General features: G+C 32.1%; 3 protein-coding genes across 11 annotated transcripts in view; 1 reads left to right on the forward strand and 2 right to left on the reverse strand.

The window, feature by feature from the left end:
• LOC111507014 (gonadal protein gdl) overlaps window positions 1–13,036 on the reverse strand; it is a 35,710-nt gene extending 22,674 nt beyond the window's left edge. For 2 of the 8 annotated variants that reach the window (XR_002722340.2, XR_012465180.1), the window contains exons 1-3: window positions 12,867–13,036; window positions 5,108–5,268; window positions 1,065–1,404 (exon numbers count right to left, since the gene is read on the reverse strand). Coding sequence is in view for 6 of the 8 variants with exons in the window: in XM_023162233.2 (XP_023018001.1) it covers window positions 1,130–1,404; window positions 5,108–5,268; window positions 12,867–12,958 (528 nt within the window). In the remaining 2 variants the exon portion in view is untranslated. Of the gene's footprint in view, window positions 1–473; window positions 1,405–5,107; window positions 5,269–11,188; window positions 11,848–12,389; window positions 12,549–12,690; window positions 12,844–12,866 lie in introns of those variants that run through there. The other 6 variants (XM_074173986.1, XM_074173985.1, XM_023162233.2 and 3 more) reach the window with 6 other exon arrangements.
• Window positions 13,037–16,654: 3,618 nt separating this feature from the next.
• LOC111507011 (osteopetrosis-associated transmembrane protein 1) lies at window positions 16,655–19,193 on the forward strand. Its single transcript, XM_023162231.2, has 6 exons — window positions 16,655–16,901; window positions 16,953–17,118; window positions 17,166–17,283; window positions 17,339–17,562; window positions 18,332–18,494; window positions 18,553–19,193. Exons 1-6 carry the CDS (start codon window positions 16,852–16,854, stop codon window positions 18,597–18,599), a joined length of 768 nt encoding a protein of 255 aa, XP_023017999.2. The 5' UTR covers window positions 16,655–16,851; the 3' UTR covers window positions 18,600–19,193.
• Window positions 19,194–19,954: 761 nt separating this feature from the next.
• On the reverse strand, window positions 19,955–24,845 carry Eaf6 (chromatin modification-related protein EAF6/MEAF6). Of its 2 annotated transcripts, none has more exons than XM_023162230.2 (4): window positions 24,654–24,845; window positions 24,056–24,259; window positions 23,965–24,001; window positions 19,955–21,133 (listed from the first exon to the last, which is right to left on the reverse strand). In XM_023162230.2, the coding sequence occupies exons 1-4, from the start codon at window positions 24,726–24,728 to the stop codon at window positions 20,880–20,882; spliced, it is 570 nt and encodes a 189-aa protein (XP_023017998.1). In that variant the 5' UTR covers window positions 24,729–24,845; the 3' UTR covers window positions 19,955–20,879. The 2 variants fall into 2 exon arrangements, with proteins under 2 accessions (XP_023017998.1, XP_074030090.1); XM_074173989.1 differs by lacking the exon at window positions 24,654–24,845 and adding an exon at window positions 24,314–24,613.
• Window positions 24,846–25,849: the final 1,004 nt, after the last annotated feature.

Consider the following 25,849-nt stretch of genomic DNA (forward strand, 5'->3'; position numbering starts at 1 on the left):
TTGTGTAAAATTGTGATCTCTCCTGCCACCATCAATGTGCAGAGGATGAGGAAGAAGAATTCCAAAGGTGCTAGAGCACTGAGACAAGTTTACTGTTGGCCGAAGATATAGATAGACTAGCAGAAAGATCTGTTGATATACCAATTTTGAGTCTGGGTGATTTCACTCTTCCCCACGACGATTTATGCTCTTAAGCCACACTACTTGTCGATTCAAGCAGGTTAGATATCATAACAATTAGTATCCACAATCAAGATATGCTTAGTGTTTTCTATGACATAATTTACGAATACATTCACCATTTTGTACCAAATAAAAAAATTCTACTGGAAAATTTCTCATGTTTCTAATCAGACTTGAAGCATCTTATTCACTTGAAGAAAGAAGCCCACATGAAATTCTAGATGACAGGGTGTCCCACTGACTGCCTAACATTTTCTCATTTATGCTTGCAATGTAAAAAAAGTCAAAAATTGATTTTATAGAATTTATTAAATTTCCTGAATATTCGGCAGTGAGTAACATTAAGGAATTCTGGAATTTTGTAAACTCCAAGTGTAAGCATAATATTCTCTACCAGATGTGTATGTTCCAAGAATAATGAACCTGTAAATTCCTATATCTTGTCTGTTTCTATCTGTGAATGCCAATTTCCGAAATCTATGAGAGATTAAATAGTTTGAATGCTTCTGAAGGTCCCGATCTGGGAATTTGTGGCAATCTATCTTGGATATATATTTTTTTGATAAGCAAAACTTATTGAATACGACAAGTTACTGATGAATTAGAAATGTATGTATATTAGGATGTCTCGAATGAAATCAATAAACTGCTATATATAAATGAGACATTTCCCTTTGTGGAAAATACTTTAAATTTTCACAGTAACTTATCAAGGTGAACTAAAAAGTTTGCCCTTTCTACACTTGTATGAAATTTTCCATTACAAATTCTAATTTATCCAGATTGCGGAAGGTGAAAATACCAAAGGAAGATCAATAAACTTATATGAAGATGTACAGTTTCTATTTTTACCCCTCCTCCAATCAAAAATATTTGATTACCTAGTCATCTTGATACTATATTTTGGAAGTTTCGGAAATCCATTATGACTAGTATATGAGAACAACTAAACAGGAATTTGCATTCTGCTGAGCCTCAAAAGAAAATCAAGTAAGTGCATCTGTACTTTGATTTCTAGTGGATTTTTTGTAATGTAGAATCCTGGAACTCCTGCTTGCTCGAGGATTTGTTGTTGATCAGCAACTTTTTGGTCTAATTGTAGGACGAGATTCATATCAAATGCCTTCAATTCCTCTTTTTGTTGCAACATCAATTTTTGGAGTTCCTCAATTTTCTTATCTACATCATGTTCATACTGCTTGAGAATTTCTTGCTCTTGAACTGAAAAATAATATGAATTCATTATTTTTCACTAAAATTGCTTTTCAATTAAAAAAATTTAGTTTTGGTATTGAAAAAAATGGTTAACACATTCGTTGCGTAAAATAATTAAGGCCTTCATCCCTGTGCGGAACTTGCCTATTTTTCTTTTGAATGATGTTTTTGGGGCTGTGTGTGTTTTTTTATTTGTTTTTTAGTGAAAACTTATAATTAATCAGTTATACAAAAATCAGACTCGAACACGCCTAATGGCGTCCTACGCAAATTACTTGAGTTTCAAGGATATATGCGGATGACGCCGTGTGGCGACAGTAGGTAAAAACAAATGAAACTGGTCTTTTTTTTTATGAAAAAGAATAAAATATGGCTCAACACACAAACCGGGTTTATCTGGACAAATCTTACAATCCTTCACAGTGTATTTCCTGATTTTCTTCTGGAAACAAAAACGACATATTTTTCTTGGTGTTCTCTGTGTGGCATCAACTGCTTCAATTTTACTAGGCACGTGTTTAGATACCGTATATTCTATTCTACGTGGTATATCAGGCAATAGATTTTCAATAACTTTTTTCGAGATCAATTGCCCTAACACCAAACTGATATTTTTACACTCGACGCGCGTTTCGCCAACAAAGTTAGCATCCTCAGGAGAAGAAAATTGATACCTAGTCTAGTCTGGTTAGTGCTTATATACTAAAATTTGATACCTGAAGTTGTATACCTGAAGCCCAATATGGAATTTCTCAGTAATTAACTACCTGCAAGTTCTTAGTAATTATTCCCTTCCTAACAGAAGATTAAAAAGCGGGCTCAACGGGATGGGTCCCTTATCGCCATTCATGCTGTTTTTACATTTTGCTATTTCTAACCTCTCACATGCATCAAGTAGTCTGGTGTCATGCACATGCTTAATCAATTTCAGATTGGTTTCACCAATTCTGTGGTCCTTAGTATATAAGGACTAACCAGACTAGACTAGGTATCAATTTTCTTCTCCTGAGTATGCTAACTTGGTTGGCGAAACGCGCGTCGAGTGCAAAAATATCAGTTTGGTGTTAGGGCAATTGATCTCGAAAAAAGTTATTCAACTTTCACACCAAAGGTTCCAATCTCATTGTTAATAGATTTTCAATCACAGCTAAATGGTATTCATAAAATGTCATTTTTCTGCCAGAGTACTTGTAAAATATTGCATAAGAATTGAACAAAAGAAGCTGCAGAAAATAACCACAAAGTTTTTTATACCAAAAATTTTTTCTCAAAGAAGGGTAGTAGGACATCATCTGGTCCTGGCGATCTATTCCGCCCATATATTTATTGTATTCCACAATTATTGGTAAAGGCTTCAGTTTTGTAACAAACCGGTGTAAACTGCAAAATTCAGTATAAGCCCATTTGGTTCTGTCAATATATAGTTTTAGTCCATATTTATGTCGCTTATTTGCGATGTACTGCCGGATCAATAGTATCTCGCCACAAAACCATAAATTTAACCAGAATGAGGTTTTTTCAGGGATAGTATAGTTCCTTCATTTTATTATTGAAATAATTAATAACTGGCCTATTTTATATAGACAGTCGTTTGGTTCGGGTTGCTTTGGTTCTGGATTCGTAGAAAAATGCATAGTCCTGAGTATCGCCAAAAATCTATTCTGGCTCATGTGATGCGCAAAACATTTGAAATTAAAAAGCCGACTGGCCCTCCAGTATAGAAATAACTGCTTGGTACTAAATCTTGACAAATGTCTAGTCATGTGTTTCAATCGTTCTCAGGTACCAATCACATATGAATACTGCATAAACTGCCCTTGAACCAAGGTAATGAAGTTGAAGATCTTGGTGTTATATTTGATGACAAGTTGTCATTATCATCCCATATTAATGAAATAATCTTGAAATCACTTACTCTTACTTAGTGTACAAAAAGTCACTGGAAAAGGTCCAAAATAAGTTTTTGCATAGTGCTGCCTACAAAATGGTCGTTCAAATGGACCAGCGACATAATTACACCGTTATTCTTTCTACACTACATCTAACCACATTGGAAAACAGGGGTTCAGACTGACCTAATATTTTCTATTTAAGTTATTGTAAGACCAAATCAATTGTTCAGAACTTCTCTCTTTGGTTGGCCTGAGAGTCGAGCAAAGAGTAACAAGGGATGAAGAGCTGTTTTCATTGAGAACTCACATTCTACCAATTATGGATTTGATGGTCCGATATCAAGAATGTTAAGTGAAGCTAATGCATCAGAACTTGATTTTTTTTAGTCACTCCTTGGAGGTCTTCAAACAGTCTGCAGTCAATTATGTATTTAGTCTATAGATGTATGCCTTTTATGTTTGTTAGTTTTTAGTGTTGATGTCAGTTATAATTGTTTTATTTAGCATTTAGTTTTTAGGTTGCTATTTATCGTATTTATCTCAATATTCGTAAGAATTTTGTAACTACTTTTGAATTGAAGTATATTTTTATACATGTATGTATATTTTACAACGTTGTAACTTAGGGTTTTCCCATTCATAACGAGTAAATAAATAAATAGTCTTGGCGTTTGTTCAGTACCCGAATTCAATAAATTTCAGGAGATCTTTCAGATATTTCTAATCGGTTATCCTTGACATCTCCTTACTGTCCCTTGACAAAAATACCTTTTCTCACACTTATTCGTTTCTGTTTTTATATTTTCAAAAAACCTGCTATCAACAAAAAGTCTAAAATAATCGTAGAGTTTGGCCTCTGTTGGAACATCGACAAGCATTCAATTAGTTTCAGTAGATGGAAAATGTTTCATACCAGATCAAATATCTTGCCAACATTCTTTGTCAGAATTGAATGCTATCTGTTGTTCTTAGTCGATTGTTTCATCTGTCATATCATCTGTGACAAACAGAAAACATCTATTTACAGTGAAGAAAACAATAAAAACAAAGGAAATAAATTACCATCATTTTCCTCTTCACTTTCTGAATCAAGGTCATCATCAGAAATTAGCTCAAAATTGTCTTCGTCATCTTAACAGTCCACTAACTGAGAAATTTCATCAACAGTTACTTTATTTGGATCTCTTATTGTCATTTTACATATTTTAACATCTGAAGGTTCTGCCTGATTATTGCCTACTTCACGCATATTTAAATACAACGTAAAAAGTTTTTAAACTCACAAAATTACGAACCAACCCGAAATCTTCTTGAACAACGATATTTAAAAATGTGGACTGCAATACAACCACCTCTGTCTAGTGCGGACTGAATACTAACACATTTAATGACACAGATATATCTGCGCCATAAAGCGTCACCCGCGCAAAATGGAATGGCTGGATGCCCCTAATTGGCGTCATTCGCACTGAATGTCTTAATAAACTATGTTATTTTTAACTCGAAGTACAGCTACTGGACTGAGTTATGGCCGGTGGGAGAAATCGTATCTGCATAAAGTTTGGGTAGGCATATGACATATATATTTATGCAATTTACTTTTAAACTCCATCACTAACTGAATACGGTCCTGAATTTGGATGTTTACGACTCTAATAATCTAACAGATTGATAACAGATTTCTACACATCTACTGCACATCCTGAGGGAGGGGCTTCTCACCGGCCATGACTCAGTCCGGCACCTTTTTTGTAATTATGTAAATTTTAATATAATTTCGAATTTCTATCTAAGACTCCTAATTAACAATGACTTACTTTTCTTTTGGTTTATGAACTGCAATCTTTGTTGATAAAGATGTTGCTCCGTGACATGTTGTATTTCTAAAAGACCTTTCACAATTTCGAAAACAGTTTCATTCAACAGACAATTGGCAAGACTTGATAACAGTTCATAAGGCAGCCTCATTTGATATTTTCTGAAAAAAAAAAACATCATTCAACAATTATTTGGCGAATGAAAACATAACAGAGGTTTTCATGAGAAAGTTTGAATGATATGATGTTGGTTTTGCTGAAGTTAAAATGTAATCAGTTCGAATCACATAAATATTTAAATTTTTCTAAATGGATTTGGATAGTATTCTTTAAAGTATCGTAAGTATTTTTCACGCCAAAATAAAAGTCTTATCATCTGCAAATAGAGTAGCGTTTCCATTAATATTATAAGGAATAAGATAGATCCTACCCCAGATCTTTGGGGAGCGCCACAGCATATTTTACTGAGGTTGGATTTTAATTTGCTCCAAGATCTGGTATATAACATTCGTCAAATATGTCATTAACTCTGTGTACCAAAACCAAAGTATAAAGAGATGACTAAAGCTGGATTTATAAATTATGTAATGAATGACAAGATGACCATGCACATGACGTTTCATAAACCATGCACTGTAACACTTAACCAAAACAAGAAAACTTTCAATATTGTTTCAATTTTACATATGCCAATAATAAATTAATTGTTGAAATATAGCAAATGTTAGTTCATGAAACAATTACTAAAAAACTAAGTAAACTAATCATAAAGTTAAAAACTGACTTAGAATTCGTAACTGTCAATTGTCAAAAATAGGAATTAGTGCTCTGATTCATCACGAAAATTCTGTATGAGATGAAACATAGCCATCTCTTACGTTACGGATACTTTATAATAATAATAATAAAATGTATTCATCAATCAAAGATTATACAAGGCATCATACATGTATAAGATTTATCAGACTAATAAAAAAAGCAATCTACAAATAAATTGATGATTTAATGTAATGTTGCAAAACAAATCGAAATCCTTTTAACATACAATAGTTAATTTCACAATAGTAAGGTATCAGGAAATATAAAATTCTTCAACATTATGAAAAACTTTTCCAAGAAGGAAATTTCTCAAGTGTTTTTTGAATAGAATATCGTTCAGATTCACATCTAATATGTTTCTAATTTTATTGAAACATTGGATACCAATATGCTTTGGTGAATTTTCACATACTCATAACCTTGCATAGGGTTGTCGAAGTCTTTCTTTACACCTAGTATTATGTATGTGTCCTCATTAGTTCGTTTTGTTTTCTTTTATTCTTTTAATGAACATAATCAGCTCAAATATATACAAACATGGAAGGGTTAGTATTTGGAGATTCTTGAATAAAGGTTTACATGTTTTAGTTGGATGAGCATGTATTTGAATTACCAGTAATTTATTATTTATTATGGGTCAAATAACGAAATTTTATGTTCTTTTAGGAAAGTGGGACGTCTTTCAAAAACGTTATTATTATTTTCAACAAAACTTATTTTTTCAACCTTGATCATTATTCACAAAATGACAACAAAAAAACGATATACAGGGTGCAATTAGATAACAATAACAAAAATTATAACATTCTCCCCCTCAGTTAGTGAATAACAACAAACTACTACTATTTTTCAACATCTAAAATGATGAGTCTTGAAAATGGTCGTCGAAAAATCGTGCCACCAATATTCTTCACATTGACGATCCTGATTTTTACCATCTTTGTCAGGATAAACTTCGTTGATAATACCTTTCTGCCAAATATTTCTGGGTCCATTTGGATCTACCATTAAAGCAACATCTCCTACACTTACAGATTTTGAATCACCATGTCATTTTGATCTACTAATCAAACTCGGCAAACTCCTTAGTCCAGAATAAATCATATAATTTCTATGCAGCATGCCAAATGGACATCAAATTTATATCCCTATTGCTAGTTTCGGTACAGGAGAGTACAGTATGCACGGACTGATGGGAAAGTGATTAGGAGTCAATGCCTCTGCATCTTCAGAGTTCAACAAAACATATGTTAAAGGACTAGAATTTAAAATATTTTCACATTCAATCAGTTCTGAGAATATGTTCTGAGTAGTACTTTGATTTTAAAATTTCTTTCAAAACCTTTTTCATACTTTGGATAAACCGTTTCCAACATTCTTCCATGTGGAGTGCTAAAGGAGGGTTTTTTCATTGTACAAAATCGTAGTCATTGATCCTGATTAATTTTCTTCAGTTCTTGAGATATTTCCTTTTCGGCTTCTATGAAGTTTTTCCCATTATCACTTAATAATTCCTCAGGAAATCCCCCGACATTCAAACTGATGACGTACATCGATAAATGAATTTGTACTTAAATCATGTGCTATTTCAAGATGAATAGCTCGAGTGACCATACAGGTGAAAATGACACTATAACCTACAAGGAAGTAATAGTCCCATCATTGGGGATCTTAGTATAGCTCTTTGATTTTTACAATGTTTGCAGCTGTTCCAAACATTTCTTACCGCTTGTCTCATTCTTAATATCCAAAATCTCATTCGCAGATTATTCATTACCAATTCTTGGTCATGGTGGTGAACCATTTCATGGTAATGTTGGATCAGAAGTTTGGTTATCCTGAGGTTAGGATCTAGAACTAAACGACGTTTTGCAGAGCCGATCAACTGAAATGACTGGTCCAGTCTTCCACTGAGCCGTAAGAGTCCATTCTCCTCAAAATAACTGCAAGAAAGAGTGTAAAGTCGACTTTTAATTTTTATGGGCATTTTATTTTTCAGAAACGTCATCCCTTCATGGAATGAATCCAACTGAATTTTTCTAAAAAGATGAATTTCATCATTGAAAATTTTCTCTGCAGTTAATTCGAACTTGAATTTACTGGATTCTTATCAATTTCATAAAACCTTATGACATATGCTGTAACACATAACAGTCTCTTCCATTTATAAAACCTATTCGGGTCAGGCACTATGAGATTATCTTGAATGAAATGATAGAATTCAAATTCGCAGGTTGTCCGGTAATCCACCTCCGAATATTATTGTTAAACGTAATTTTTTCAAATCGCTTTGTAGCTTCATCAGCCACATTTTTTTGAAATCAATCAAGTAATGTATTTTCATTCTGAAGACTTCATTAAGTCTTATATTTCTCCTAGTCTTTGGGCAACAAATTTGAATCTTCTAGCTTCAGATCGTATCCAATACAAAACTGTTTTTGAGTCGCTCCAGTACTAAATAGCAGAAATTTCCATGTCTAAAGTTTTCTTCAAGAAATTACTTAGGCGCGCTCCCATCAGTGCGGCTTGTAACTCTAATCTAGCTATCGAAAGTGCCACTCTTGTCTTAGCAGTGATGAAACTTGTGAAGTTGAATATCACTTTTTTGTTTATCCAAGGTGAAGTATTGTCTGTGAATGTTGAAATTGTGGATATTTTTCAAATCTGCAGTCCACAGTTGCTACTTTTCTTCCATACAATCTGAAATTTCATCATTCCAGCCAATTTGACTTCTCCAGATGTCCTGTAATAAAATCTTTTCCTGAAATGAGAAATTTGCCACAAATCCTAATGGATCCAAAGATGGACATCAAAACTTTCAAGGTTTCCCCTTTTAATTGATCGTCTTTGGTGTTCCAAAATATCCAATTTTTTGAAATTTTGTCTGAAAGGTGAATGTATTATCACGAGGATTCTAAAAAATCCCCAAAATCCTTTCCATTACGAATTCTCCATTCTTTCCCATATTTATTCCACCTGAAGCTAAGACAGTTACAAATGACAAAACCTCCTGTTTTGTGTACATGAATGACATTCTTACTAAGACTTACTGACTCTTCGAGTGTGTCTGCCGATTCCAAATACAACAACATATAGTGTTGTATGATGGTGGTTGCTGCTTCTGGAAATTATTCTCTGAAGTTTTCGGAATTTCCTCCTGGGCTAAGCAAGGTCCACAGGTCAATTCAAAAAATATGACAACAATTTCATAAGTATAAGGTTCAATTCGTTGATCTTTACCTTAATATTCGTTGGGCAAAGCAATCTCCTTCTCTTAACTTCAACTTGTTAAAGCATGTCAGCCGTAAATACATATTTTTTAATTCTAAAATTCTACAGAATATCATATATGGAGTTATATAGATCGAGATCTGTCAATAAATTATAATTTAGACTCACGTGACTTCTGACTGAGCATTAAGGACAATTCTTAATTTATTCGGTTTGTTCACATTCATTACCCCGAAATGTGGCAAATACCATATTTCTTCATTTACATTATTGGCTTCTTCTTTTGTCACCTTCTTGATATAACCTTTCTTCTTCATGTCTTGAGTTTTTTCACAATACATTTAACCATACTTTTCATCTCTATCCATTTTTCTTTCAATATAGTTCAATCTTCTTAGCGCATTTGTTCTGTTTTCAGGAAAAACAATGAAATCTTTTTTCCATAGAAGTCATGTTTCAAATCTCTCTCCACCTCGTTTCATTGTTCTGTCCAAAATATGTTGTGCTCTCTCATCTTCAATGGATAAAACTTTATCAGACATACGTTGTTGAACAGATTCCAATTTCCAAATTTTCAATTTCCAAATTGGAGATCTGGAGTAGCGATATGGCAAACGACATGTTGATTTCTAGTAGAGACTTCCAAAGTTCCATGAATTATCTATCCAATAATGTTTTGCTCAGGGCGGTTCCATTCCATGGTCCAGAAATGAATTTTCTGTTAACTAGAAGTGGCCAATTATCTTGCCCGATAAGTATTATTGGTTGAACATCTTTCAACGGTGAAATCTTCTCCTGGTAATAGTAAATGAAACAACTTTAGAATCATTTTGTTGATGAAACAAGTCATCATTAGTCATTTGTAGAGAGAGACTTTGTATGGGACCGTCAAGACCGAATGAATTAGCAAATTCTTCATCAATCAAAGAAATCGTTGTTGGGTCATCCAAAAGTTCATAAGTTTCAACTGTTTGATTTCGATAAGTGACAATTTCCGGTAAAATATTCAGTAGATTTGATTTAATATTGAAAACGTGAGAATTTGTTCCAACAATCGCAGAGTCATCAAAATTATTGGATTCATTATTAATCTGGGGTACGTCTTTATGTAATAACTTATGATAAAACTTTGGACACTGTTGCAGTCCACTTACCTTTCTTTTCTGCACTGCGTCAAATTATGATAAAAACTCAGACATGAAAAGCATTCTTATTTTCCGTTATTATTGACCACCTACCATCTACTGGCATTGACTTAAATTCAGAACTTTCTGTAAGATGATGCACATTTTTCTTACAGCAAATACAAGATTTCTTATTCGTTACTGAAGTAACTCCTTTTTTGACATATTTTGATTTTGACGTATTTTAGTGAATGTCATATTTTGGAATTTGAATTTGACTAGCATCATTTGCCTTTTCGCCAAGACACTTTCCTAATTCTGCTGGTTTAAATTGTGGTTTTATTAACATAGAAAGGGTTCTACCCATGTTAGCTGATATGAGGTTGGTGATCATTATTTCATTCATTAGAATTGACTTATGTAAATGTTCTTCCTCATTAAGCGATTCTAAAGTAGCTAAAAAATTTTCGATTTCATCACAAAATTCTATGAATAATTCAAGCTTTCCTTCTCTCATGGGTGGAAATTTCTTTATTTTGTCTAACAACATCATTATAATATGATCTGGCCAACCAAAACGATTTTTCAGTAAATCAATAACCTTGTCAACATTTTGTGGCATTATTCATTAAAGGGGATTGAACAATTTTTTTGGCATTTTCTTTTAGGCACTTCTGTAGTCTAGACTGATTTTCCTTATTTAAAAATTCACTAATAGCGTTAGAACTATTATAATGATGAATAAAATTTGGCCATTCACTTGGATTGTCGTCAAAAATGGGAAGTTCTCGTGGCAGAGATTGCCTTGTTAATATTTTTGTCATCTGAGGAAGAGTCATTTGACACATATTGTTATCAAAGAAAGGGATAGAATACTTTTCCTGACTATAGAATGAGAATCTCTTACCAATTCATCTTCTTTTACCATAAATATTGAATGCTTATCCTCACTGTCATGCCTGTTTGTCCATGGAGTTTTACTGTCAATCTGATCTTCCACGTTATGCTTTTGGTACTGATACATTCACAATGACTCACTTTCATCACTATTCTCTTCAATTTCAACTACTTCCAGGGATAGCTCTAATTCTATGTCTAAAATCTCTTTTTCTAATAATATATTTTCTTTTTTATTGCTGTTTCACTTTTCAGTTTCTTCAGTCTTGAAGAAACTGAAAAGTGAAACTTGACTACTCCTACTGCTTCCTTTTGGTTTGGAAGGAGATTTTTCTGATTGCTCCTTGACCTTCAACTGCTGTCACGACTAATTCAGATTTAGCCTCTAGCTTCTCTTTCTTTTCTTTCAATCTTTGACTGTACCATAGGTTTTGAACAGATTTACTTCCATTCATGCTATATCCATAGTGTTATATCATTGCATATCTTGAAGGACCATATGTTTTTGAATTACCTGTAAATTATCATTTATTCCAGGTCGATAAACCATATGTTTTTCAACTGCCTGTAAATTATTATTTATTTGGAATGGAAGAATGAAATTTTATGTTCTTTCAGAAAAGTCAAACGTCTTTCAAAAACCTTATTTATAATTCTTTTTCACATCAACCTTGATCACTACTCAAAAATATCAACTAAAACATGATATATATAGGGTGCAATTAGATAACAATGACAAAATCTATAACAGTTATTATCTTTTTTTGAGATACAAATGCCATTGAAATGACAAGAGGACCCCCAAATGATCACGCCATATTGCAGAGTTGACTGAACCATAGCATTACATTCTGGATATCGGCTGATACAGTATCTTGCAGATTTTTTGTTATATAGCAAGTAATGCTTGGATTTGAACATACGGTGTTTATGTGTGCTTTCCATGTTAGCTTACTATCCGAAATAACACCTAAGAACTTGATGGTTTCCATGATTGTATAGATTTACCAGATGAGGTCAAGTATAGGTCATAGTTTGGATTTATGTTTTTTGGCAAAAACCGGACATAATCGGTTTTTCTCTATTCAGGATGAGCTCATTTTGCTTTGCTTGTTGATCACCCAACATAAAAATAGATAAAACACATATTTCATCACATCATATCATGAATCTGATGAATTTTTTAAAATTGCATAAGAATCACTACATACTGATCATCACTAAGTTAGTATTACTATTGAGTACTCCATTGAAGTTTCTGAATTAAGTAAATATTTCCTTTTGCATTTTTCTTAAAAATTTGTTATTATGTGTTCAGTTCATTTACATCTATTCATCATTCAGTATATTTTGTACTTCATTAGAAAACATCATAGATCATGACCATGAAAGTCTGGTGGCAGAAGCTGTCCTCAAAAAAAAAACAGGTCGGCCCTTCCACATTAAAGAAACGTGTGGGCTACTTGATCGTAACGTCAAGACGAACATTAATAAATTGAGTATAAACTCTACCTTTTTGAATGTTCCAAAATCCTACTTCAGTTTTTAAAAAAAACTTCATTTCGTTACCCAGCTGTCATCTCGATACGAACAACTCTCGAAAGTATAAACTGAGGATGACGGAGGTTGGACTTTCAAAATGCGAGTCCCAGTACTTATATTTATGAATTTGTTTAGAGAAAACTTACGGCTGCAACTCTCTTGCCATACTTTGTAACTGTTCCAACAAAAAGTATAACTTTTTCTGTAAAGTTAAAGGATCTTCAGAATTTGTGGACATTATACGCCTTTATGTTTAAATTTGAATAGCGTATGATTAACATTCACCTTTCCCCTATTCCCTATCCACAGACATGCTTCTTCTTCTTTTTCATTCAATGGCTTCAGCTGCCAGGGCTATCCAGCCAGGAGTTCCAGAATCATGTCGCTACTACAGGTGGAGCCCACACTGAAGTGGATCTGAGTCGGACCCAAACCCCACCTGGGTTTGCGCTAAAACAAAGTTCAACTGTAATTTAAAGTCAATTAACAAGCGATGTCCGACTGCACTAGAGTGTAAACACTAATGTGAGGTGATGCACTACGGTTACGTGTATAGGCACTACGATCAGGTCATGATTGGCGAAGCACTGCAAGCGCATAAGTATTAGGTCTGTCTTGGTCACTACACCTTTATATTGGATGCAATCAGGATTTTGGATATGATTTGTATGTTAGATGGTGATATATATTCAAAAAAGATATCGTGGAAGGTAAGAGGCTGAATTGTTGAAGGAGGGATGCTGAGAGAGGCATGAAATATTTGTATATTGGCAACAGCAAAGAATATATGTAGAAGAGTCTGTATTTCCCCACATTCGCAGTGGTCGTCATCAACTATCTTAAGTTTGTGAAGATGCGCTTCATTGAGGAAATGAGTGCTCCTAATTTTGCATATATTGACGATTTCTTCACGAGAACACGTAGCTAGTGCTAGATCCTTGAACCATGGAGTGTTGTAAAGTTGTGGTACAGAGGTTGGCTTTGAATTTTCCGTCCCCGCTATATTGATTGGTCCAGTCTATCCAAATATTGATTCAATAATGTTTGAAACTCTCTATAGTCTGCTTGAGAATGATTAGAGAGTGGATGATTTCTTCCAATATTGGCTAAAATATTGGCTGTATCATTACCCTTGATGTTGAAATGACTAGGGATCCATGCCAAATGTATGCTGTTTCTCTTTGCGACGGCTCTGTATATCAGTTGTTTAGTACGCAATGAAAGGTAATCACTGTTTGCAGATATAGTTGACTGGAAAATTTTTGCCAGGGCGCTTTTAGAGTGGCTAAAGATATATGCGTGTTTGATATCGTTGTCTACAATATATTGAACTGCTTCTTGGATGGCTGTTATTTCAGCTGAACATATTGAAAAGAAAGAGGGTAATCATCCATAATGGTTTAGGTTGTGTGAAAAAACTCCAATGCCAACATTACCGCGTTCATCATTAGATCCATCGTTGAAAAAATATGTGTGATTGGCAAATTGTTGCTGGGCGAGTCTCAGAAAATCCTGGTGGTTGTCGTTCTCTTTGGAGAGATTCATTTCGTGGTGGGGAATTGAGAATATTTGACCATGTAAGTCACCCTTCGATGGTCATTTGTTAGTTTTTCTTTTTCTTTTGTTTCAAAATGACGACCCCATTATACTCACGTCGTTTCCTAGTATATAATCAGATTCTCGATTGTTTTCTCTCAAATTGTCTCATTCTGCTTGATTTGGAGACCCCAAAGGGCCATGATGTTATTAATTTTACGTATTTTACGTTATTGAAAAAGATAACAATAGAATTTAAAGTAAGTTCCAACCAGTGGTATTCCCAATATTTGCTTGTCCAATCAGGATTTATCGTTATTAGATACGTCTATCGATGATTTTTTGTTTTGAAATCAAGAATGATGGGAACACAAATTCCCTACCTTGTGATCAATCACCTACTTGTATTCGCCATCTTCAAAATAAAATATATCTTTCCATATTGGAAAATAATTTTGGAAATTATTTTATATACAGGTGAAATTGATTCAAGCATACTATTTATGTCTACTTCATGATTACCTTGAAATAAATGTTCGCTCGTATGGTTCATGCAGATTATCATTAAAATGAGAATTCAAACGAATATTTACTTCATATCTACTATGTTGATAAATATAATAAGTCATCAGGCTTTTAGAGGATTCGGGAAATAATTTACAGGAAGATTTGGATAATCATTTACGGGAGGAGAAATAGAGAAACCTATTACCATATTTCAAGTTCCATTGATGTAACTACCAACTGAAAATACATTTTTTTTCTAATTGATTCGTCCGTTACTTGATGAAGATCCATAGTCATTTCATAAACAACACCTCACGATTTGATCTCCACAAACTTTATTTGAAAAATATATATCACAACACGTTTCGCTAACACATTAGCTGTATCACGTGATGTGAATCACTTTGATAAAGTTTATGTAGTTTATGAAAAATGAAAATACATTGTTTCCAAATATACTTCTTACATATCTATTATATGATTGGTTTTCATATTTTAGTGGGAAATTATCAATTTTTATCTTATAAACAAGACTTGTGAATCTCGGGATTGCCGGTAGGGAGTTCTTTTGTCACTAACTTTATATACATTCATTTCTGTTTCATCGTACTGGTAAGTGCTAGGAAGCTAAAATTTGGTCTATAGGTGCTTTTTAAGTCTTAGATGCGCAAAATGATAGGATTTTCGAATATTCCAACTAGGGCGGACAATTTGTTAAGACACTTGTGAAAGCCTGCACACCATGATCAATAGAAAATGTCACTCTGACACTTCTTATTTATATTCCTTCAGCGGTATGCATCGCCACGTTGTGACGATGATCTTCTTGAATCTCGAATAGGTCTTCATGAAAATAAAAGGTAGGTACATTGCGAATAAAATGGCTGCCAGGTTAATGATGAAATCACATGTTATATGCAATACAAGTAATCTTTCATAAAAATTGGATTCAGATATGGGTTTCTGGAATACTTTACTACAGAATTAATTGATGCATTAGCAAAAATATAATGGGTTTTTTAAAAGTTTTATCCGCCTTAATGTCTTGTGTTTTTGTAGCTCCATATTATTTCAATAAATATTTATTCTTCTGATTGATTCGGTCGTTACTTGATGAAGATCCATAGTAATTTCAAAAACTACACCTCATGATTTGGTCTCCACAATCTTTATTTGAAAAAATATAATCACAACATGTTTCACTAGCACAGTAGCTTTCTCAAGTGCATGAATCACTTTTCACTTGAGAAAGCTAGCTAGTTGTGATTATATTTTTTTCAAATGAAGTTTGTAGAGATCAAATCGTGAGGTGTACTTTTTGAAAAAAATTATTCCACTGTGTCGTCTTGTATACTGATCGATAGAGAATTTTGTACTATACATTGACGCTTTCTTATTGTGTACATTGTTCAGATATACAAGCATTGTGATATTTGTATATTATTTGTGTATATGACGATATATTTTTAAATTTTTGTTTTGACTTTCTACAAATATTTGTTCAAATGTATCACATAGCCAATAAACTATTCTATTATATTCTATTCTACTCTATACAAAGATTGTTTCCAAAAATAAGCCAAGCAAAATTGCATTTCTTATTTTAATTTTATGCATATTATTGAAATAATATAAATAATTCTGTTTAAAAATGTTTCTGAATTCGAATAATATAAAATCAAAATTTGAGAAAAAAAATCATCAAAATCCGAGCTGTTAGTACTCCTTGACAAGACTATATATTTTCGAACAAAAACTCAAGTGTCGACAACGTATAGTTACATACTGAGATAGAGTATTTACTTCCATACGGTGGTATCGACAATGATTTTCTACTGTGACCACAGGACAATGATAGGCTCTTTTATTCCTACTTCTTTTCCTATTTTGACATCGGGATACAAAAAAAAAATTAAGGTTAGGATTTAGTCATTGTTATTTAAATTATTTCAATGTTTCTTCTAAGGTCATTTGGATTTATTTGAAGTAATAAATTATTCATTCTGATTATAAAGAAACCAATCCTGATTTTTTTCAACACGCATCGTTCTGATTTCTAAATAAAGATGATATACAGTATAGATAACAATGAATAACAAAATACTCATCCAATTTATATTTCTGTTTCATCAAACTTTGTGAGTAAAAAATTCGACAGTATTTCTGAAATTTACAGCTTGCAATTTTAGAAGCAGCTCTGCCAACAATGCTTGCACCATACTGAGAAACAACTTCGCAAATGCATCTTCCCAATTTACATTATGTGCTGTACATAACTCCAGACCAATTACTTTTTGTGAACAATGTGTTGATCCATACAGAGATGTATTAGCTGCTTATAAAAATATGACTATAGTGAGATTTTAAACATTTTGTTACAAAAATACATATATTTTTTTTAGGAAATGTTTGATAACGAAACTAAATGTATAGATATATTTATCAATCTTGATAGGCTAGAAATAATAGAAACACTTTATGAAAATAATGTAGCTCTTTGGAATCGAGCCAAATGTTATGGTATGTAGAAGGTAATTCCTTTCATCTGCAACTTATGTTTATTAATTGTTTGCAGAATGTTATCGCATTGAAAATGGAACTCAAAGTAAAGTGATATCAAACGAAACCATACAATTTCAAGAACATTATACGAATTTTATGGTCTGTGTCAATCAAACGTTAAAGAAGGATGACCTTTGTGGAAAATGTATGCAAAAATATATAGTTTTGAGTAACTTTTACAATTCTATCAGCAATAATAATGAAAAGATAGGTTTATGCATGGATTTGGTAGACATAGTGAGTATAAAAGATCATCCAAACAAATTATTACTTGCAAAGAAATATAAATTATATACTTACCCTTATATTTCTGTATAGCATCTGATATTTTGCTGTCGATTATCAAATTATTTGATTCATGGGTTCATTGAGGTAAGGTATTGAGGTATAAAAGTAAAGCTCAAAAGAAGAAAAGAATTAATTGTTTCTTGAATATTACTGGAGTTTTTTCCCAACACCAAACCGTTATTTAACACCTCGACACGTGTTTCAATCACCAAGTGATAATCGTCAAGAGGAAGATCAGTTTTCAATCATGTGTAGAGGTGTTAAAATAACGGTTTGGTGTTGGGAAAAAACTACAGTAATATTCATTACTACATGAAAAGTTCCAAAGAGTGCATGACAAGTAATTGTTTCTTAGTTAAGACATAATGAATATATAACTTCCAAGTAAAAACTGTAATGAATTTCTTGAATGAATAATTAGGATCTGTATTGTGATCATAATATTTAACTTATTACAATATTCATACATTGATGTTTGAGATAATAGAACAAATAGATTTTCTTTCTGTTGAAACATAATGAACTGAAAAACCGTCAGAGTTGTATTTCACAAATCATTATGCAATTCATTTCAGAACAGCAATACTGTATGTCACTGTTTTTGTTCTGATGTCAGAAATTTTTTAGACACAATTATTATTTTATGTATTTTCACATTCAACATGTCCTGATATTTTTATATTGAGTGTTATGTTTATTTATATACCCTTTATTTCAGATGAATACAACTTGGACATTCTGGGGTGTAAACTGTTGTAAATATCGAAAACACAATGAATATATTTTTATAACAATCAGTGTAGTGATGTTAATTTTAACAGTTGTATTTTATTATACTGCCCAGTTTTATGTTGAAAAAAAAACCCCAACAATTTTACAACGTGAGTTTTAAAAACTTTACAATAATATTGTTTGATTGATCCCAATTTTTGCTTTCAGAGTCCAGGTTTGTCGAGTCACTGAATACTTTTGGTCTTCAAAGGTGAATTACACTACTCAGTATTTGTTTGAAGGAATATCACAAAACGATAGTCAGAATTTATAGTAAATGGTTAATTAGAGTCTGGAAATAATAGCAGATTATGGCAAATGAAAGTTGCTCACACTTCTTGTCAGTAGTGATATTCAAGTAATTGTTATTAATTGTGAATATATTCAGATGTCTCTTTCTTACAAATGCAAGTAAATTTATATAAATTTTTATATGGATTAAATATTTATACTTGATGAATCGAGACACTTGTTGTTTGACCTTTTTTAAATAAATTTATCATTTAGGTAATATATACATCAGATCTATTTTTATAGAAAAGCTTTGTGAACCTAGTCCCTGAAGAATTGTTTTTTACATATTTTATAATTTGGCTTCAATATAATTAGAAGTTTTAATATATTAATTGTGATAATTTGTAAGTTAGGAATAAAATATGCTTACATTTTTTTTGTTTGATCATCATTTCATTGTACAAAATTATTTCATTTCAAATATAATATTTGCTGGGTTTTCAATATATTCATAAGCTTCAATATATCAATTGTGATATTTTGTATGAAATGAATAAAACATACTTTGTACAAAATTATTTCATTTCAAATATAATATTTAATGAATTTTCTCATAAATAACCACTTCAGGCAATGGCATATTAAATAAATACCTTCATGCAGAGGTCCATCTTGGAACTACATCAATCTTTATTTGGAAAACTATGCACTTGAAATATATTTTAAAAATTTGATAGTACAATTATGCTCAACATTTTTTCAAGGCAGGTTGGAAGACATCACTTTCATTTGAACTGGGCGGAAGTGCACTTATGAAATGCACTAGGGTATTATTATATTGTTTGGAAAACTAAAGGGGATTAAAGGCACATTTTGTGTATGACATACACCTAAGTCTAAGCGTTTTTGATATATTTAAGTTTTTATGTTCAAAATGATGATTTTCATTGGCTTTTCTTGCATATCTTCGAACAGTTATCTAGCTACCTAAGTGGTCATGAGTTAACAATAATTGCCCGCATACAGTGACTCCTGAATACAAACAAAAAATGATGTATAAGCTTGCTTCAGAGAAGATTATCAATATAGTGGTATAAAAATATTCATAAAAAATGGCCACGTAAATAAATCTACAGACCTCGATGCTTTTTGTGATGAAATATATTCCGAATTTTGTGCTGTTAAATCCAATAATACAATATATATTTCCCTTTACAGATCGTGTTTGGTTTTTTCAATAGCTTTTTAATAGCAATTTTAATCAACCCACCTCATTTGCATGACTTGATAAGTATTTCTGAATAATATGGTCTTATAATAACAATGAATAATAATAAAAATTATAAGAAACGTGTTTATTGGCTCAAATACAATTTAAACATAAAAATAAATTATGAAACTGCTGGTGAAGTCCAGCTCAGCTCAGAAGTCATACTCAACCAACAAGGGGCATAATACTTAAAAAAATTGAAGAGAGGAATAGATTGATACATGTCTGATCTGTCTGAATTTATACAATAACTGACTGAAAAGCTAACTTAATAAAAAAGAAAAGAATGAAAGAGGGTTAGAGAATAAGTAGTAGAGATTGATAACCCGAAAATAATACATTACTGAACAATTATAAACCTGATTTACAGTCAACTTATTCTTATTATATGTGTAGTAAATGTTTTTTCAATTTATATTGGGATTTATTGATATTGAATGCCTTAAATTAATCAGGAAGAAGGTTGTACATTCTAATTAGAGTTGAGAATATTTATCCAAAATGGTGGACAGTGCAAGTGGTAGTAAAATGCTTAGGAGAAAATATTTCTCATGATATGCATACAAAACTAATATATTCATTTAGTCAGTCACTTATTTAAACTGTATGGAAGATGATAACATTATTATCAGTATTCTTTGAAAGACAATTTTTTGTAGAGGACTCAATACTTTTCTATCTGCTGATTTATTGATTTGGCTTTGTTCATTTTTCAGATTGTGGAAGGTTATATACTCAAGAAAACAGTAAAAAATTAATATAAGGTTTCAATAAAAAAAAAACTTTTTAAACACTACTTGAATTTACTTGCAAACATCTAAGATTTGATCAACTTCTAAGAATGTCATTTTTTATTATGATTTTTGTATTAAAATAGTAGGCCTATTGAATAAACATCTGTAGATTTTTGAAAAACCTGTCAGTCAAATAAAAACTTTAAAATAAATTCATCTTCACTACTTGCATCTAGATTTTACAAATATTAGAGTTGTTATCTATGCCTCGCTTTTTTATTGTTGTTCTTCTTGGCGCTAGGAGGAAAATTCTTCTGTCTGACGGAGGCATCGGGACCAGGACTTGCTCTATCCAAACCATTCTGAGTACCATTTGTTGAAATTGAGTTAGAATTGGTAGATTGCTTTCCAGCAGTTTTGATGCCTGAATCTATATGGTTCGTTACCACAGCTATATTGGTATCGCTGGAATCTTCATTTGTCAGTGATTCTGTTTCACTCTGCCTGTCCACTGAAGAATGTGAAATATTTGAAGAGATGAAAGCAAGAAGCCTCTGAAGTCATGCATCAGAGAAATACAGTGACCATAATAATTGGAACATATATTTCTGAAATCATGCTCTATTACTTTGCACATATTTCCTACCTCTGTTTCAATAACATTTCAAATTCAAAGTATCTCACAAACGTTTGATATTTTGTGTGCTAGATTTCAAATCAGAAATGCAATAAATATTGATATGGAATTGAACCCCTCGAAAAACATTTCGTTTACAAACTATACTAAATAAAAAAAAAGCATTTTTTGATGTGTTGATAGTATTCGCGTTTTTCAATATGTTTATCATGGATTTATCAAACATCATCTAAATACGTCAAAACTAACAAATAACATATGGTATTTCTATAATAACTGTTCTCAAAATATCCTTTTATGCAGCAAACATTGTTTCCATCCCTCATAAAAGCTAATTTATTATTAAAACTTTCACAAAAAGCACATTATGGTATATCTTTCTTAGCAGTAGTAAGTATTACAAAAATAATCCAACAGGAGAAATATGTTCAGTCGACAAAAAGTGAAAATTGAGAAATGACCACTGTTTTTTGTAGGTACCTGAATAGTCACATTTAATAAAGAAATATAATAAGCCTCAAATTGTATGATTCGTGGTCTCATCTGCTTGCTCTAAGATTATATTGATCTGTATAGATTAAAAATATTGTCGTATTTTGTAATTTTTTTCCAAATATGCGTTTTCATTGGTTTTTTCTCAAATGTAACGGCTCAATATTTCAACATTTCTCACCCTTAACTAAGGTTTGATGACATTATACTGATGATGGTCCAATTATTGTACTAAAAAAATTGAGTTACCACAAACAAACCAAATCCTACAGAGAAAAGTGCTTCGGAATTGAATTTATCATTGGGATTTACAATATATTCGAGGAGTCATTCTATCTTTCATCATTCGGTTCTAGCAATTATTATTGGTGATCACCTATTAACATCAATTATTAAGTTTTATTCTAATGTGGTGTAGGTACCATAGGAGGCAAACAATTTACAGACATCCTAAACTAAAAGAATATGACAAACATCCAACAAGTTCATGAGCCTACAGTGTTTTTTAGAGACTTGTAAAGAAATGGCAAGTCAGTAGCCTCCCAAGTATAAGAATAAAAAAAGTGGGTTATAGCCTTTAGTAATAAACAAAGAAAAAATTTTTAATCTTCATCAGGAAATTGTATGATGCTGGAAAAGCCTTCCTTTGGAAAAAGGTTCCCTAAAACAAATCTCCAAACAAAAATGCCTTTTTTAATTTTTTTGGAAGACATCAAGTATTTTAGTGCATGAGGTCCAAATTCTAAAACTTTCCTGTAATGCTCTGATGTCATTAATGAGGCGATTTTTTCTAATTTGCAACGAATCGGGTAGTTTCCAAGTGTGTGATGCTAAAATCTTAAAATGTGAGTAATATTTCAGCACAGATTGAATCTCTGCATTGAATTGATATAATGTATCAAAATTCAGTTGATTTGATGTAATATCAAAGACTAACTATATAATGTGTCCAGTTCTTTTCATAAATTTTTAATAAATATATAATTTTAAACCACAATAACACTTACAGTTGAATAATGATCCAATTAAAGTGACTTATTCAGAATGTATTTCTGGGAGGGGTCATATATCAGAGTTGGACAGATTTGTGATTTCAATTCATCTTTAGTGAGTTTAATTGATTTGTTTTGAAAAAAGTAAGTTGTTAGTTGATATATTTCAGTGAATTGCAACTGGGATCTCTCAAAATGAATTCATTTGAATGAATTGAAGCCACAATTCACAAGCCATATCCTATTGCGCAGATGCTTCTCTTTGCAAATGATTTACACCACACTGCTGTAAAGATTCCGTTCAGCACTTCTGCGAAAATATGTAAATTCATGACGTTATACCATCTTTCCACCAGTAATTCCTATTTGAAATATCAATAATAAGAATATTTTTCGCAAGTCATATACCATATCATTTCAGAATGGAATGAAAGTCAATTAAATTGTACCTAACTGACAAAAATTAAATTCTCAATCTGACCTCCAAAAGAGCTGGTTTTCAGTACAAAAAGCAGTAAAATATCACTCGATCTTCATTGATGTTATATCAATACTTAGTGATAAGTTTCAGAAAAAATGAATTGAATTGCCTAGGGAATAGTTTATCTAAAAAATATTACATATGTAAATTAGTAATTGAATTTGAAGCATAATGGTTATCATTTTAGCAAGGCAACCAATCAATGTTTCTTTTGAGAAAGCTACTATTCACAAGCTAGCCTGTGGCCTCATGAATTTTTAATTCAATTCATGAAACTGATTAATTTGTCTGGTCCAACTCTGGCAAATTGAGGGGCACTGTCAATGACAAATGAACTGATATTTGTCACTCTTATGTCACATAACAAGGTATACATTACATCATCCTTATTAGGTACAAGAAAATTAGTTTTAAATCTACTTTTTCTGATTTTTATTTATTCCGTGCATTTTGCCTTCCCTTCTGTATATGGCCTGATTCATGAACAGCAGGTATAAATTCTCAAGTATACATGCAAAATAAAAAATTAACATCCCAGAAAAAATATGCAAAGTGCAGGGTGCGAGTGCAGAACTAAAAACAGTAATTTGAAAATCATTTAATATAAACTGTATAAAAAGATAAAATAAACCACCATAATACAACAAAAAAGCCAACTACATACCAAAATCTACATAAATATCAACAACTACTATTGTATGCATAAGGATTGTTACTTTCACTTTCATATGAACTCTTACTTTTATCAGGATTTTGATCCACAATCCCACTTACTGCCTGCAAAAAGATTAAGCTATTATATTGGACAATTCGGATAACCAGTATACTTACTGCCATTGATGTAATCGATGATTTCGAAAATAGTCTCTCAGCTTCCTTGAATTTTCTGTTACGTTTATCTGCTTTAGAGTTGGTAGTTTTGTTACTGGATAAGTATCTGTCCCATCCTCTGATAATATTGCCATACAGTTGAGTGTCTTCTAAGTATGTGCCCTCGAACGCATATATTTGTTGTTCCAATTTGGCAAGCGTCTCCTAGAACAAATTTTGTTTTAATTTGCACTTTATTAAAAGACAGGATTTTTTTACTGAAGCATCGAGAAAGTGCAATGCTGAATAAACTATAAAAAATTTTACAATTGAAACTTTTGACACAAAAACACTGCTCCCCGCACACACACACATTAACAATTTTATATCTTTGAACTCTCCATGACGCAAATTTACTTGGTAATAATACATATTATGAAGGTCCTGTGCAGGAGAAGTGTTTTTAGGGAAGGAGAGAACTGCAACCTAAATTTCAGATTTTATTTCAAAATAATTGCTCTTAAAATTAAATCAATGTAGTTAAAAAAGAATTGTCACGATAGAAATATGTTTGACGATCCAAAGTGGCTTTACAGGTAAGTTATTCAATATTTCTAACCCCTATTTCAGCTTTTCTCTTCACTAATTCCGCCAATTCTAGACGAGCATCAACAGAATTATTCTTGGTAGACATTTCCACTTGAAAAAAATATAAATTAAAACAAGACTTCTTGTTAATTTGGCTCTTTAGTCACAATATTCTGTGACCACAATAAAAAATTGAGATGTATAAAAACAAAAATAAAATACACTTTACACTAATAGTAAAGTCACAGTAGAAGTTTTTGCTAAACTGTGGTAAAGTATTCTATACTGAACTGTTCACTGTTCTCTGTTCTGTGTCTGTCCGAGAATATTTGGATAATGTGCCAATAGCAGTGTGGCCAATGATGAATCGTCAAACTACCCACAAGTGTGTCTGAAATTACCCGATTTTTTCCAGGTCCCAACATTCCCAAAAAAAATACGTTTTAATATAAGGATACATCTCAAAAGCAAGAAATGTTTTGTTTTAAAAGCGAATCTTCTTGTCGATTGAAATGTTCGATACCCACGCTTTTACTTCTCTTGGCTTAGTAGTAAATCAATTCTAAAGTAGTTAACTTTACCTATAGATCGAAACACGCATTAGCAAATTATTTTGAGAAAACTCCAGAACTCGTGCACAATCAGTGTATTTCTATTCACCAAATTATGGTGTGATGCAAAAGATGAGAATACACTGAATGTGTATTCTAGTCCTCTACTGCCAAAATAATTCGGTATAGAATGTGCAAGTAGCAATATTAGCGATGCTTTTGGTGCCATTTCAAAAGAGCACGTTATAGCGAATTATCAGATTTGATAAGGGCTTAGTAGTGACTGGGTTTCACATTTAATTGTTGGCAATCATGATTTTTGTCATGATTGCCAACATGTCATTATACAAAAAAATTCCAGGATGTTCACCCCATGGTGTGTTCGACTTCTCCATAATAACCACGATCTTAGTAATTACCAGGTAATTGGCCATACTGGTTATTAGACCAATGCTTAAATCCAATGACGTCATAATGTGGACTGGCTGTTAAAGAGAGAATTTTGGTACCAATAATTAAAAAAAGATGAAGAGATTCACGATTTAGCATTTACATCATTCATACACTCAACGTCAAATACAATGTCACAATATTTTACTATTGCATTACCATTGTGAAAACTGGGATATGATTTGTCACATTGTGCTGTGCTGCACTTTTGTCACCCTCAAGTTAC

The sequence above is a fragment of the Leptinotarsa decemlineata genome, unplaced genomic scaffold (genome assembly GCF_025532065.1).
Source record: "Leptinotarsa decemlineata unplaced genomic scaffold, Ldec_3_MD MMD2_tig00000505_RagTag_RagTag, whole genome shotgun sequence".
In the NCBI taxonomy this organism is placed as follows: domain Eukaryota; kingdom Metazoa; phylum Arthropoda; class Insecta; order Coleoptera; family Chrysomelidae; genus Leptinotarsa; species Leptinotarsa decemlineata.